Source organism: Hemicordylus capensis, chromosome 3 (assembly GCF_027244095.1).
Source record: "Hemicordylus capensis ecotype Gifberg chromosome 3, rHemCap1.1.pri, whole genome shotgun sequence".
Classification (NCBI taxonomy): domain Eukaryota; kingdom Metazoa; phylum Chordata; class Lepidosauria; order Squamata; family Cordylidae; genus Hemicordylus; species Hemicordylus capensis.
In genome coordinates, this window is record NC_069659.1 from 67,443,438 (window position 1) to 67,457,304 (window position 13,867).

Consider the following 13,867-nt stretch of genomic DNA (forward strand, 5'->3'; position numbering starts at 1 on the left):
ATAGCATTCCAACTGTAATGCTGTTAAAGACTGAAAAGAGAGATATGTTTGGGATATATAACATGAATAAGGCTGAAATCCTATCCATCCTTACCTGGGAGTAAGCTATTGAAAACAATGGGACATTTCTGAGTAGACTTGCTTAGGAGTATACTGTCAATAACTTCCAAGGCTGTAAACCTATGCCCACCTGCTTCAGCAATACAGCTTACTCCTGCTTGGCAATATGCCCTGTTGTTGGGTATACATGCAAGTAAACATGCATAGAACTAGGCAATGGCTGCTTACACTGTATTATATCTTGACTGCTATTACAGTTAATTAAAAAATTTTTTTAAAGACCTATGCATTGTAAAATCTCGCCATAGAAAAGAACTAGGATAAGCTGAATAATTCTTCAATCAGCCACTAATGCAGATTGTATTTCAGCAAGATGTTTCTAGTCAAGTACCTTTGTGTGTTTAAGCCCACACTGCTGCATTCGGTCCTTCCATATATGTATATTAAATATTCTGCTTATATAATTGAATTTTGTCTTTCTGTTACAGGTGCGACAGTATGTTGTACAGGTTGTCTTCTCTGTCACTTTTGCTTTTTCCTGCACCATGTTTGAACTCATCATTTTTGAAATTCTAGGAGTCTTAAACAGCAGGTAGGCATAGCAGCTACTTTCAACAGTGTTTTAGATAGAAATGTGGCCTTGGAGCAGTTAGTAGGCTGCAGTTCTGGTCCTTCACTTCTTTTTAGTCTCTGTTTGTCTAACCGAAATATTACTAGTATATGTATGAATAGTATTTATATATGTTCAGCAGGAGATTAGGATAAGGTTGCTAGGTTGTTTTTATGAAGTGTTTTCCTGAAAGTGTTTGCAGCTAAGTGCTTGGCAACATTCCAAAAAGCAAATAAGATGTCAGCAAATGGTAGTAAATATGATTCTGTTCTAAGGGACTGCCATCTTGAAAAATTATTCTTTATCTTATCTAAAATTACCAGGATTTCCAGATATTTCCTCTCCAGTTATTTCCAGATCATAAGTACTCAGCTGATAACAAAATATTTATTGGTTCCCAAATGCATATAACCATGTACATCATTTCAGTTCAGTGAGATCTCCCAGTTTGTCCTCCATAATTTACTAGACTTTCTAAATAATCTGTCCTTGCTATTGAACATAACCGGCTAGTTCAGATGTAATGGGAAACCATAGTTTCCTGCATGCAGCTTCTAACTCTTGTGAGCCCTGTGCACGCTCCTTCCCTTTTCTCTTTAACTCTTTGGTTTATTTGTCAGAATCCTGGTTTTATTTAAACCATGACTTCATAGATTATATAATCTGGGAGCTGTATTTTTATCTCTGGTTTCCAAACCAGAATGTGAAACAGAGTTTGAATTTGGCTTTGCATTCTGGTTCAGAAGTCAGAGTTAAACCACAGTTCCTGACTTTGCACGAGTTGTGATTTAAATAGAATGTTGCTGTTCCAGCTCTGCAACAGAACCAAGGAAAGAACATGCAGGCTTGAGAAAGGTTAGAAACTGCATTCATGTTGTGGGAAACCATGGCTTCCAATTATGTCTGAACTGACCCACTGCCTCTGAAATAGCTCAGTGAAAGTGTCACTACCTTACATATTATTTGTTTGTGGATGTTGATGCCAAAAATCCTATTTAGAATAGCATCAATGAAAGTATACCAGGTAAGTATCAATAGACAAGTCTATATTGATGGCTACTAGTCTGGTGGTTATAGGTCACCTCCATCCTCAGAGGCAAGATGCCTCTAAGTACCGGTTGCAGGAGTAACAGCAAGAGAGAGAGCATGCCCTAACCAGTATTTTCTCTCTCTTTTTTGTCTGTGTGTGGAATGAGTTTTGTTCTGGATGGCAGTATCAAGGCAGTGTGTGAAACTGCCTTGCATTCAGAGTGGGACCTTCCTGATTAAACCTGAGCAGGATCTAAAATTAACTGAGCAGACATCAAAAAATGTGTGAGCATTCGAACACATGCACGCCTTAGAGGGAACACAGGCCCTAACCTCTTGCCTGGCGGGCCATCTGGTGGGCCACTGTGTGGAACAGGATGCTAGATAAGCCTTGGGCCTGATCCAGCAGGGCTGTTCTTGGGTTCTTATGTTCACTGATTATACAAACATGTAATCCTATTCCTGTTTTGAAGCATAGTTGGATTACTAGCAATGTTTTCATATTTGAAGATAAATGTTCCTTCTAAAATATCAAACATTCATGACTTCTTGCAGAATTGTTGACTGGAGGATTCAGAGCATTTTCTATTCTGTACATTCTTGATTATACCCACTGCTGATATTCTGGATGAATTAAATTATGTGGCAATCCTGTATATTGGATGTATGCAGATATTTCCTATTATGACTGAGAAAAGTGAAGATAATGTATTAAGCAAAAGGCTCTGTCATTAAGATATGGTACTGAAGAATACTTCTGTTGTTTTCAGCTCCCGGTATTTTCACTGGAAATTGAACCTGTGTGTGATTTTGCTTGTCTTGGTGTTCATGGTGCCATTTTACATTGGCTACTTCATTGTGAGCAACATCCGATTGTGTAAGTATCTATGTGTCTTGCAAAGTGACTGCAGAACAGGTGCTTTGGGTCTCTGAGTCAAAGAATATGTATCAATCATTTCAAACAAAATAGATGGCATTCATAAGGATCCTTTATTTTCTTTTGTTTTTAGTGCACAGACACAGACTGCTTTTTGCCTGTGTTGTTTGGTTAACATTCATGTATTTCTTCTGGAAACTGGGAGATCCATTTCCTATCCTCAGTCCAAAACATGGTGAGTTTCATATAATGTTTCAGTATCATTGTCAGGTAGTTGCTAACTCCTTGGAGCAAATTTCTGTATATAACATACAAATGCTTATCATTGTAAAAAAGTGGGAGGGACCCTCATGTTTAATGGGAAGTCAAAACATCTGAGTTGATAGGTGGTTTCTTGCTCAGAGTTGTAGACAGTTAGTAGGACAAAAAACTTGTAATCTCTTGCTTGTTTGTAAGGATGGCATGTAAGCCAGTGATCTCCTCATTTACCATTGATGAGTGCAAAAATGCAGATGCAGCTGATCAGTTTATCACTGATGAACTGCATCTGTGATTGCTGGTACTCTTTTCCACTGGGAACACAAACACACTACTTGGAGTATGGGGATGGGATTAATAGTGTGGGAGAATTTCATGCTGAACATTGCAGGTGCCAACTTTTGTGTGTGTGTGTGTGTGTGTGTGTGTGTGTGGTAGCTTCTGCTGCCTATAACACGTTCTTGCATATAGCAGTGACATAGCTTGTGGAAGCAGCAAAGAATCCAGACCTGTAAAATTAGCTCTTTTTAGATGGAATATCATGCTATTAAGCTTAACTACACTTTTCAGTTTATTCTTGTTTGTTGTGTCTGTTAGAAATTAAGCTACATTTGATTTCACTACTGCTGAAACTTTCCATGCTTCTGAAACTTTCCATTGGTAGCAGGGGGGAAAATTGAGTGGTGGCACAGAAGGGAAAAGTGCATTTATGGGTAGGGATGTGTACGAAGCAGTTCAGTGGCCCTTTTACAGATCTCTGAACTGGTTTGAAGGTTCAGCCGGTTTGAAGGTGAGGGGGATAGCTTTAAGGACTGGGGAGGGTGCTCTCACCCAACCATCCCGCCCCCGCATTTCCCCTGCTGGCGCTGTGCTTTAAAACAGTCCTGTGGGGCGGCAGTGTACCTCCTTGCCACCCCGGTGTGTGGCGGACCAGAAGTGCTTGGTGCGCGTGCACACACACATGCACGCACCAGGCACTTCTGGGTACTTCTGGTCCACCACGCACCGGGGCAGCGAGGAGGTACACTGCTGCCCTGCAGGACTATTTTAAATCACAGTGCCGGCAGAGCAAATGTGGCAGTGGGTATTGGTAAGAGCACCCTCCCCAGCACAGTTCCTTCTAAGAGGGATTCCCAGATGTTGTTCATTACAATTCCCAGCATCCCCTGCTGCAGTGGCCTTTGGCTGGGGATTATGGGAACTGTAGTCAACAACATCTGGAAAGCTACCGCCCGCCCCCCTTCAAACTGGCAGTCACCGGTTCCGTGCACATCCCTATTTATGGGTGGGTGACCTTGTGTCCCACATACTAGATTTCGGGGGCGGCAAACTAGTCTGAGGGAGCGCTTCCTTCCTGGAGCTGCTCCTGGAATTGACATTTGTTGTGCTATCACTGTACCTTCACACCTCATCACTGCTATGCTAGGGTTAATTCTGACATCCAGAGAGCTAGTTGTAGTTCTGAATGGAAAACCTGTAAGAGACTGTGAGGCTATTCCCATGATCACTGGGAAGCAGGCTAAGGGAGCTTAGCCCACTTCCCAGTGTTCGTGGGAACCACCAGGCTCGCAGGCAAGCCCAGTGCTCCCAAGGTGGCTAGCCCGCCTAATTCCCCCTCCCCTTAAATTAGGTTAACGGAGCGCATGTTCTGTTAACCTCAATTGTTTGCTTGTGTGTTGCTGCGGCGCATGGCAACACACAAGTAAACCCCTGACCGGGAGGCTGCAGCCAACCTCGAGGGGGGTCTCTCCAGGATGTACTTGTGTGGGGCATCCTGGGACTTCCGGGGGCCACATGGCCCCCGATCCCCGCAGCCCCTGCTGGCTCCATGATGCAGCTGGCAGTCATGTGGGCGGCCCATCTGGCCACCCCAGGACTGTTCTTTGACCATCCGTAGGGAGAGCAGGCTAAGCCCGCTATTCCCGCAGTCACAACAGCTCTTCTCGCGGATCGTGAGAAGAGCTTCAGTTCATGATTCAGTGCTGCTGTACTGTGAAGCCAAAGATAAGGGGAAGCATTGCTTAGGTAAAGGCTGTTAGTTTTGCATATGCTCAATTTCAGAGTTGTTTGTCAACCAAAATATTACCGCTGCAAGTTGATTCTTGCATTATGGGAAGTTGCTTTAGAAGTTCCTGTGTGTGGCAGTCATTCACATGGCTAGTGGCCATTGTGGGAACTTCCAAGAACTGTTCAGCATATTTCTCCTGTTTTTCTTGTGGTCTTATGGACCACCTGGAAGCACTCAGTAGGTCACTAGTGGACCACAGACCACAATTTAAGAATTTCTAGGATAAGCTAGACTTGACAAATTGAGTATTGCTTTTCTCATTGTGAGAGAGTAATACATGGCATTTATTTCAGCATAAAGTATGCAGGTCTGGGTAGAAAGGAGTACCTATATCTTGGTGGAATGGTGCCTGCAGATGTATCTTCATTTATTTATTATTAATAGTTGAAAAACAAAATGATGCATACAAACATACTTATGGTAGTGAGATTCTGTTTGCTTATATTTTCAAGAATGTGATGGCAAAATTAACCTAGTATTCTCTGCTTCTTTTGTCAGGAATTCTTTCCATAGAACAGCTCATCAGTCGGGTGGGAGTGATTGGGGTGACTTTAATGGCTCTGCTTTCTGGATTTGGTGCAGTCAATTGTCCATACACTTATATGTCTTATTTTCTCAGGTAAATGAAGCTTGTGAATGTTTTGGTCTGTGGTCTCCTTTTTTGGCTTTTCCTTCTATTTTGGCATAGATTTCCCCAAAATGTCTCCTCAGTTTGTAGTATCCCTGCCTATCTCTGTCTCATTAATGTTGATCTGTTATTTCTGGCCCCATGCAGCAACTGTTTCTTTGCTTCTCACTGTCTGCTAGTGGAAGTGGAGAAGAGGCATAGGGGAGGCACCTATCTTGTGTGAACTGGGTCTGTAGGCCACAATCTGGCCATTACTGCATTAGACAGAGCCATACCAACAAGTCTATATATCTGTGTTGTAGGAATGTTACAGATGCAGATATTTTAGCTTTGGAACGTCGTCTCCTCCAAACCATGGACATGATAATCAGCAAGAAGAAAAGGTGAGACGAGACGCAGCAAAGTATACTTTTGCTTCATTTATGTTTGAAATTTGATAGGAAGGGGAGTAATTTAAAGTGGCCTTCATGTTGTGCCTGTTTTCTGTAGACTATGAGGGACTTTGGTATAATTTTCTGAGTAGGACTGATAACTTCTGTGGTTAAAAAAAATCATACGAACTCCTAGTGTACTGGAATGAAAACTGGGGAAAGAATTTTGCTACTTAGTAATAGTAGTTCGGTTTAATCATGCAGTGGGTCTAATTGCAGAAGTCTGCAAAAAGTGTTTCCTATGTTTGCTGTGTGATGGAGAAAATAGGAGCAAAATCACAGAATGATCTGTAATTTGTACCTAACAGGGAGGCCTCTACATTTTCTGCTAATAGCAGAGAGAGGTTTTCTCAAGAAAAATTTCTAAATGTTATTTCACACACACATTTTTGGTTTGGTAATTTCACTATAGTATTTTGTACTCCAGATTTTGAAAAATTAAAGTTTTTGACATTTGAATTTCAAACTTTAAAAAGGTGAGCACCTTCTGAATATGTGCCATATTTGGTTTTGCCTCTACTCTTTTTTTAGAACTTGACTTTTCCTCCCAATCAGGATAGCGATGGTTCACAGAAACATGTTCCAGAGAGGGGAAGTAAACAACAAGCCCACTGGTTTCTGGGGGATGATAAAAAGTGTTACAACATCTTCATCAGGCAGTGAAAGTATCCTTTGTTTCAGGGCTCTGCTGGGGGAAGGGGGCAGTAATGGAGGCTTCCTGCTTGAGGGTAAAGTAAGGGGAAAATAGGAGTCCATGTGGTAAGAGGCTATGCTGATCGAACCCATTATCTTCAACTGTCCAGACCGAGATGTCTCGGATCAATAGTAACCTAGGTCTGCAAGGGTTAAGTGCCTGGGCAGCATCCAGACTAACCTTTTGCTTGCGAAGGAGGGAAAGGGTGATTTTTGCCAATCCTTATGGACATTGGGGGCAGCAGAGGGAAGCGGAAATCAGTGAAAATTGCCACTCTGGTTTGGATGCTGCCCTGTGACGTGATATAGTGGGACATTTAGCCTCACACCTACTTTTATATAAATGAGCAATTCCCATAGGTGGGAGCAAGTGGGGATGAGAGACATGAATTTGAGCACAGATAATCATTAACCTTGAGAAATCAGTATCTTGCATTGTTGGATTCAGTGTTATGAAGTGTTAATAACAAGATTGATTATATATTATATTGTAGTCAGTTTTGAGTTTGTTACATGTGCTTAAGTACTTGGGGTTATATCTGAGATTTCAGCTCTGTACAGGATTGTACCATATGCTAGCACCACATGTTTTAAACTGTGTGGCTGCCACCACAAACAGCAACTGCACATCTAATCCACATGCCATGTGATGTTTAGGACAGCTTACCTATGCCTACACATCATGGCGGTGTTCATTTCCCACTCAGTCCATCCAACAAGCCAGTGTTATTGGGTGTGAAACTGCAAAACCTCATGACATCGGGACATAAGTAAATTGTCCTAAATATTGCAAAGGCAGAAAGGGAATTGAAATATGTGATTGCTGATTTCTCTTGTACCGCATCCTTAATGCAGTTCTTGCCTTAGTATCACTGTTGATGTAGGAACATTATGCTACCCATTTTGCAGCATCACTTGTAGTCCTGTAGATGGCAATGATGTGCAGTTCCTAAATTGCAGTAGTTTGCAAGAAAGAGGTATTGCAGAGCAATGTATTTACCATTTAAGGAAGAGTCGAGGCTTTTTAATAATGTGCATTAGCTGTTGTGAGTTAAAATAGTCATTTCTGAAAGGTTCACTATGTTTATGCTGTGGAACAAAACAAATCTTGAAGTGTGTTTTGCTTTCACCTGGTGATATTATACATCATTTTGCCCTTGACATCCCTCGTTTGCCAGATCTGACACTTATCCAGCAGGAGGTGGATGCCTTGGAGGAGCTGAGTCGGCAGCTTTTCTTGGAAACAGCTGACCTGCATGCTACCAAGGTGCAGATGAAAGGGGCTGTTTTATGCCTGATGGGTGGGTAGGACTGGGTGGGAGAAAAGAAGAATAAAGTTAGAAGAGATTTAGAAATAAACCAGCAGATAAACACAGTACAGGAGTGTGTATCTGTATTTTCTTGTACATTACTCTTTGTCAGGTTCTCTTCCCACCCTTTAAAATGTGAAAGATAATAAATGATAATCAGCCACTTTTATAGAATCACTTGCAATAGAGTAAACCAAAACTTTTGGAAAGGATGATAATTAGGAAAAGATGATTCCCTAGGTCCATTTTGGTCCATTTATTGAAAAACATCAGAATAGGTATTTTCTATAAAGATTTTGTGTTAGGTTGAAGCTGTTAATATTCAACAATAAAGAGCCAGGGTGCTGGTGTGACAAGGGCAGTCCTGGAAGTCTGAGATTTAGTTTTGTTCTCCTAGCATAATATAGGTTCATGCACCTTTTGGTAAACCTTGATCTGGCAATAGCTTAGATTCCTTGCCTTTAAAGGGGTCAACATACTTCATCTGTTTCACATAGTATTTTGTTAGGTGTAAACTGTTACATGATGATAAAACTGTTTATACTTGTTTACAGATCTTGTCAATTTCATAATGGGAAATGGATGTCTAGAGACAGATATGGTAGTTGAAAATCATGAATCTTAAGGCCTCATACGCTTACTTGGAAATGTGTTCTTTTTCTCTTTGCAGGAGAGAATAGAATACTCCAAAACATTCCAAGGGAAATACTTTAACTTTCTTGGCTACTTTTTCTCCATCTATTGTGTTTGGAAAATTTTTATGGTATGTAGCAGTTCTATTGGGATGTTAACTTTATATTATGCAAACAGGTGGGCAAATGATGTCCTTAGTAGGAGTACTTTTTATATCTCTTATTTTTGTTGTTTGAAATATTGTCTGTTCTAATTACTGATTTTGAACAGAACTGGTTTTCAGGCAAGAGTGGGTGTCTTTTGTCTTATAATGCCAAACATGACTGGAAGCATTTTGTGTGAAGCTGTGGACAATTTTTATGTTTTGTTTTTATTTTTAATTAACATATTTTTATACCGCCCAAAACACATGTCTCTGGTTGGTTTACAACAAAATAAAAACAGAAAAAGGAAAACATTAGTTAAAACAAAAACCAAAAAGTTTAAAACATTACAACAGTTTTAATTTTCTTATTTTTTAAAAAAGCATTAAAACCATTAAAACAATATTAATTAAAGGCCTGGGTGAACAGATGAATCTTTAAAGGCTTTTAAAAACCTGCCAGAGATGGGGAGGCTCTTATTTCAGTAGGGAGCGCATTCCAAAGCCACGGGGCAGCAACAGAGAAGGCCCATCCCTGAGTAGCCACCAGAGAAGCTGGTGGCAACTGCAGATGGACCTCTCCTGACGATCTGAATGGGCGATGGGGTTCATGACGAAGAAGACGTTCTCTTAAATACTCAGGGCCCAAGCTGTTTAGGGCTTTATAGGTTACTAGTTAATTTTGGCCCGTTGAACAACGGGCCCTAGTAACGGCTCTCCTGTCCCCCCGCTGCCATTCCCCCTCCCTCCCTCATTAAGGGCCAAATCGGCCCAGCCACTTGTCCCCGCAGCTTCCGCCGCCGACCAACCGCCCGCCCACCCAGCTGCCGATACCTCCTTGCTCCCGGAACACGTCCTCCGCTTGATCCGCTGCTCGATTAACAGAAGGAGAGAGGTGCTCGCATGCAGAGCTCCACTCTCTTTAAAGTCTCTTCCCGAACTGGCGGTTTGGGCGGCAAGGACGCAAAGCGCCAGTTCGGGAAGAGACTTTAAAGAGAGTGGAGCTCTGCATGCGAGCACCTCTCTCCTTCTGTTAATCGAGCAGCGGATCAAGCGGAGGACGTGTTCCGGGAGCAAGGAGGTATCGGCAGCTGGGTGGGCGGGCGGTTGGTCGGTGGCGGAAGCTGCGGGGGCAAGTGGCTGGGCCGATTTGGCCCTTAATGGGGGGGGGGTGTCAGCTGGGAGGGAGGGTCGGCAGCGTCGGCTGCGGGTGCCTTTTAAAAAATATTTAAGTGGCCTCCGCTCCGCCCCCGGCCTCCGTCTCTTCTGGCCGAGGCAGCGGCTCCGCCGCTGCCTCGCCCAGTTTACCCCGGCACCGGTTTTCCGGCTTCTTCAGGGCGGCCGCTTCTGGCCGCCCAAGATGGCTGCCGGGTACCGGCGAGCGTGTCTCCCTTGCCCTGTTCTGCGCCTGCACGAAGCGCAGGCGCAGAACAGGGCAGGGAGGCACGGACACACGCTTGGTGTCCGTCCACGGACGGACACCAAGCGTTTTATTAGAGAGGATAACCAACACCTTGTATTTTGCCCAGAAACATATTGGCAGCCAATGTAGCTCCTTCAATACGGGAGTAATATGGTCTCTCCTAGATGACCCAGAGACCAGCCTGGCTGCCGCATTCTGGACCAACTGTAGTTTCCGGACTACATACAAGGGCAGCCCCACATAGAGCGCTTTGCAGTAATCCAGTCTGGAGGTTACCAGCAGATGTACCATTGTTTTGAGGTTGTTCATCTCAAGAAATGGACGCAGCTGATGTACCAGCCGAAGATGATAGAAGGCAGTTCTGGCCACTGCTTCAACCTGAGACACCAGGGAGAGGCTTGGATCCAGAAGCACCCCTAGACTGCGTACCTGTTCCTTCTGGGGAAGTGTGACCTCACCAGAACAGGCAAATCAAAATTGTGTCTCGAGTTTCGACCCTGCACAATGAGAACCTCCGTCTGATATGGATTCAGTCTCAGTTTGTTATCCCTCATCCAGCCCATCACCGACTCTAGACAGAGGTTATGCCCTCTCCTGATGATGCTGATATGGAGAAATAGATCTGGGTGTCATCAGCATACTGATAGCACCCTGCACCAAATCTCCTGATGATCTCTCCCAGTGGTTCACGTAGATGTTAAGCAGCATCGGAGACAATATGGAGCCCTGAGGCACACCATACAAAAGTTCAGATTTTGTAGAAGAGCAGTTTCCAAGGGACACCATCTAGAACCTGCCCAAGAGGTAGGAGCGGAACTACTACAAAGCAGTGTCTCCCACTCCCAACCCCCTTAGGTGTTCCAGAAGGATACTATGGTCGACAGTATCAAAAGCCTCTGAGAGGTCCAAAAGGACCAACAATCACACTTCCTCTGTCAATTCTGAATTGGGGATTATCCATCAGGCTGACCAAGGCAGTCTGCACCCCATAGCCTGCTCGATAGCCAGTTCGAAATGGCTCAAGATAATCAGTTTCCTCCAAGACTTTCTGGAGCTGGGAAGCCACCACCCTCCCAATTACCTTGTCCAGCCGTGAAAGGTTGGTGACAGGCCTGTAGTTGCTCAGCTCTGAGGGATCCAGGTTAGGCTTCTTCAGAAGCGGTCTAATAATTGCCTCCTTAAGACAAGAGGGTATCCTGCCTTCCCTCAGAGAAGCATTTATAATTTATACCAGGCCCTCTACAACCACCCCGCTGGCAGATAGTATAAGCCATGTTGGGCAAGGGTCAAGAGAACAGGTGGTAGGCCTCACTGTTCCAATCAGCTTGTCCACATCCTTAGGAGTCACAAACTGGAACTGATCCAATAATCACACAAGAGGAGTTGCTGGATACCTCCACATCAGACACTGAAGTAATTGTGGAGATGGAATCTAAGTCGGCCCAAATATGAGAGATTTTCCCCACAAAGAATTTGTTAAACAGGTCAGAGTGGGTAATCAATGGTTCCAGATTCTGATTCAAGGGAGGAGCGGCACATACTAGCCCTCTCACAACTCTGCCGGACATGAACTTGCAGATGCAATACAAGCATAAAAGAATAGTAGCTTTGCTGCATGTATTGCCTGAACATAGGTCTTCAAATGCGCTCTATGTTGTAATCTGTCTCTATGTTGTAATCTGACTCGAGTCGAGTCTTTCTCCACTTGCGCTCCAGTCGTCTACCTTGTTGCTTAAGCCCCTGTCCATGACCATGAGGAAATCACAGGATTCCCCACCCATGGAACACCACCCAGATCAGAGTGAAAGACCAAATCAAGTGTGTGACCAGCAATGTGCGTCAGTACCGAGACCAATTGAGATAGGCCCATAGTTATGGCCTCTATGAACGCCTGAGCTGCTCAATGTTCATTTTGCGACAAATTTGTCTAGAAGTCCCCCACCACACAAAGCCTGAGACAAAGTCCATCAGCTCAGTTAGGGACTCTGTTGAGCAGCGGGGCGATCGGTACACCAACAGAAGTCCCAGTCTATCCCTGGTCCCCAAACTTAAGTACACACATTGGATATGGTCTGACACTCTAACAGGGATCCTGGTAAGGGAAAGGTTATTCTTATAGACCACAGCCACTCCACCTCCAACTTGGCATTACAGAGGAGCAAGGTGAGACTCCAAGATTGGTTGGCACTGCTCCCCAAGGTCAAAGAGCTGGCAAGACAGCCGGAAGGGGTAACAGCTATTAGGTTTCCAAGTCCCCTTCCCCTGTAAATTTGCCATGAGAGAGGAATGCATGTATATCCTGCAGTAATTATAGTGAAAGGTTTTAAGTAGTACTGTTGAGTTTTATTTTCTCTCCCCTTCAGGCAACAATCAATATCGTATTTGACCGGGTTGGGAAGACTGATCCAGTTACGAGAGGAATTGAGATCACTGTGAATTATTTGGGCATCCAGTTTGATGTGAGAATGGTTTTTACATTTTGATGTCTTTCAGTAATCTTCCTTTAATCTGACTGACTTTACTCTGTTCAAACCTTGATTCTGTATGAACTACAGAACTTGATTCTGTATGAACTTGTGGTGGAAGGTGCAGCCTTATGCAATTTTATTGAATCATATTTCACATTGCTCTTGTTTTTTCCCCTAAAACAGTGTATAGTATTTTAATATTTCAGCTTTTTTTTCATTTTGGAAAAATACTAGCTATTGGTAAATCATTACTTGGAACCTTGAGCAGTTCCACGTAGTAGTTGAAGTTGTTCCAAATTTTACTTTTTACCATACTGAATTTAAATCTGTCTCACTTTTAATGGCTATATGTATGTTAATTGGATAACAATGTAATTTCTTAGACCAACCCATTAGACACTCTTGAAGACTGGATTCTAGTGTCTGCTAGCCCAGAAGGTGGCTATAGCTTCAGTCTTCATTATAAGAGGATGTACTGGTATAGAGTAGCCACCTAATGATGCAGCAGGGAAATGCTTGACTAACAAGTAGAAGGCTGCTAGTTCAAATCCCCGCTGGTACTATATCTGGTAGCAGCTATATAGGAAGATGCTGAAAGGGAGCATCTCATACTACCAAGTATTCTACCAAAAGAAAGCCACAGGGCTCTGTGGGCACCAGGGGTTGAAATCGACTTGACGGCACACTTTCACCTTTACCTTACACTTCTTAGTCTTTAAAAAAACAATTACACTAATCCAAATCTATAGCATGTATAATGTTGACAAGATCTAGATTTAAACCCAAAGTTTGTTTATATGAAACTAGGTACTCTTGAAGATATTTTCTATACAGTATGCTACTGTACAGCGGGCTAAAATTAGGCAGCCTTCCAAGTCCAGTTTCTGCTGATGTAGCCATGAGTATCTCTAGGGCTTTAAACATTTTTCCATCTGTATTGCAGGTAAAATTCTGGTCCCAGCACATTTCCTTTATCCTGGTTGGCATAATTATTGTCACTTCTATCAGGGGTTTATTGATAACACTCACAAAGGTAAGCCTGGACTTGATCCTGTTTATATGACTGTGGTTGACCAGAGGTGTAGCATGAATTAGGCAGAACACAGCAGGGGCATAACTACAATTAGGCAGGGGGAGGCCGTTGTCTCGGGGCCCCCCGCCTTGGGGGGGCCCCTCAGAGTCTCTCCCCCACCCAGCGCCTACCCGATCTTCCTTGTGAAGTCATTTTAAAAAAAAT

The 13,867-nt window shown here is 43.3% G+C and overlaps 1 protein-coding gene across 24 annotated transcripts in view; it reads left to right on the forward strand.

The window, feature by feature from the left end:
- GPR89B (G protein-coupled receptor 89B) overlaps positions 1–13,867 on the forward strand; it is a 198,430-nt gene that overhangs the window by 4,071 nt on the left and 180,492 nt on the right. For 21 of the 24 annotated variants that reach the window (XR_008320031.1, XR_008320029.1, XR_008320030.1 and 18 more), the window contains exons 3-12: positions 549–652; positions 2,470–2,576; positions 2,710–2,811; positions 5,401–5,521; positions 5,833–5,913; positions 6,517–6,626; positions 7,833–7,921; positions 8,635–8,727; positions 12,526–12,621; positions 13,574–13,663. Coding sequence is in view for 20 of the 24 variants with exons in the window: in XM_053311585.1 (XP_053167560.1) it covers positions 549–652; positions 2,470–2,576; positions 2,710–2,811; positions 5,401–5,521; positions 5,833–5,913; positions 6,517–6,626; positions 7,833–7,921; positions 8,635–8,727; positions 12,526–12,621; positions 13,574–13,663 (993 nt within the window). In the remaining 4 variants the exon portion in view is untranslated. The remainder of the gene's footprint in view (positions 1–548; positions 653–2,469; positions 2,577–2,709; positions 2,812–5,400; positions 5,522–5,832; positions 5,914–6,516; positions 6,627–7,832; positions 7,922–8,634; positions 8,728–12,525; positions 12,622–13,573; positions 13,664–13,867) is intronic. The other 3 variants (XM_053311604.1, XM_053311595.1, XM_053311603.1) reach the window with 1 other exon arrangement.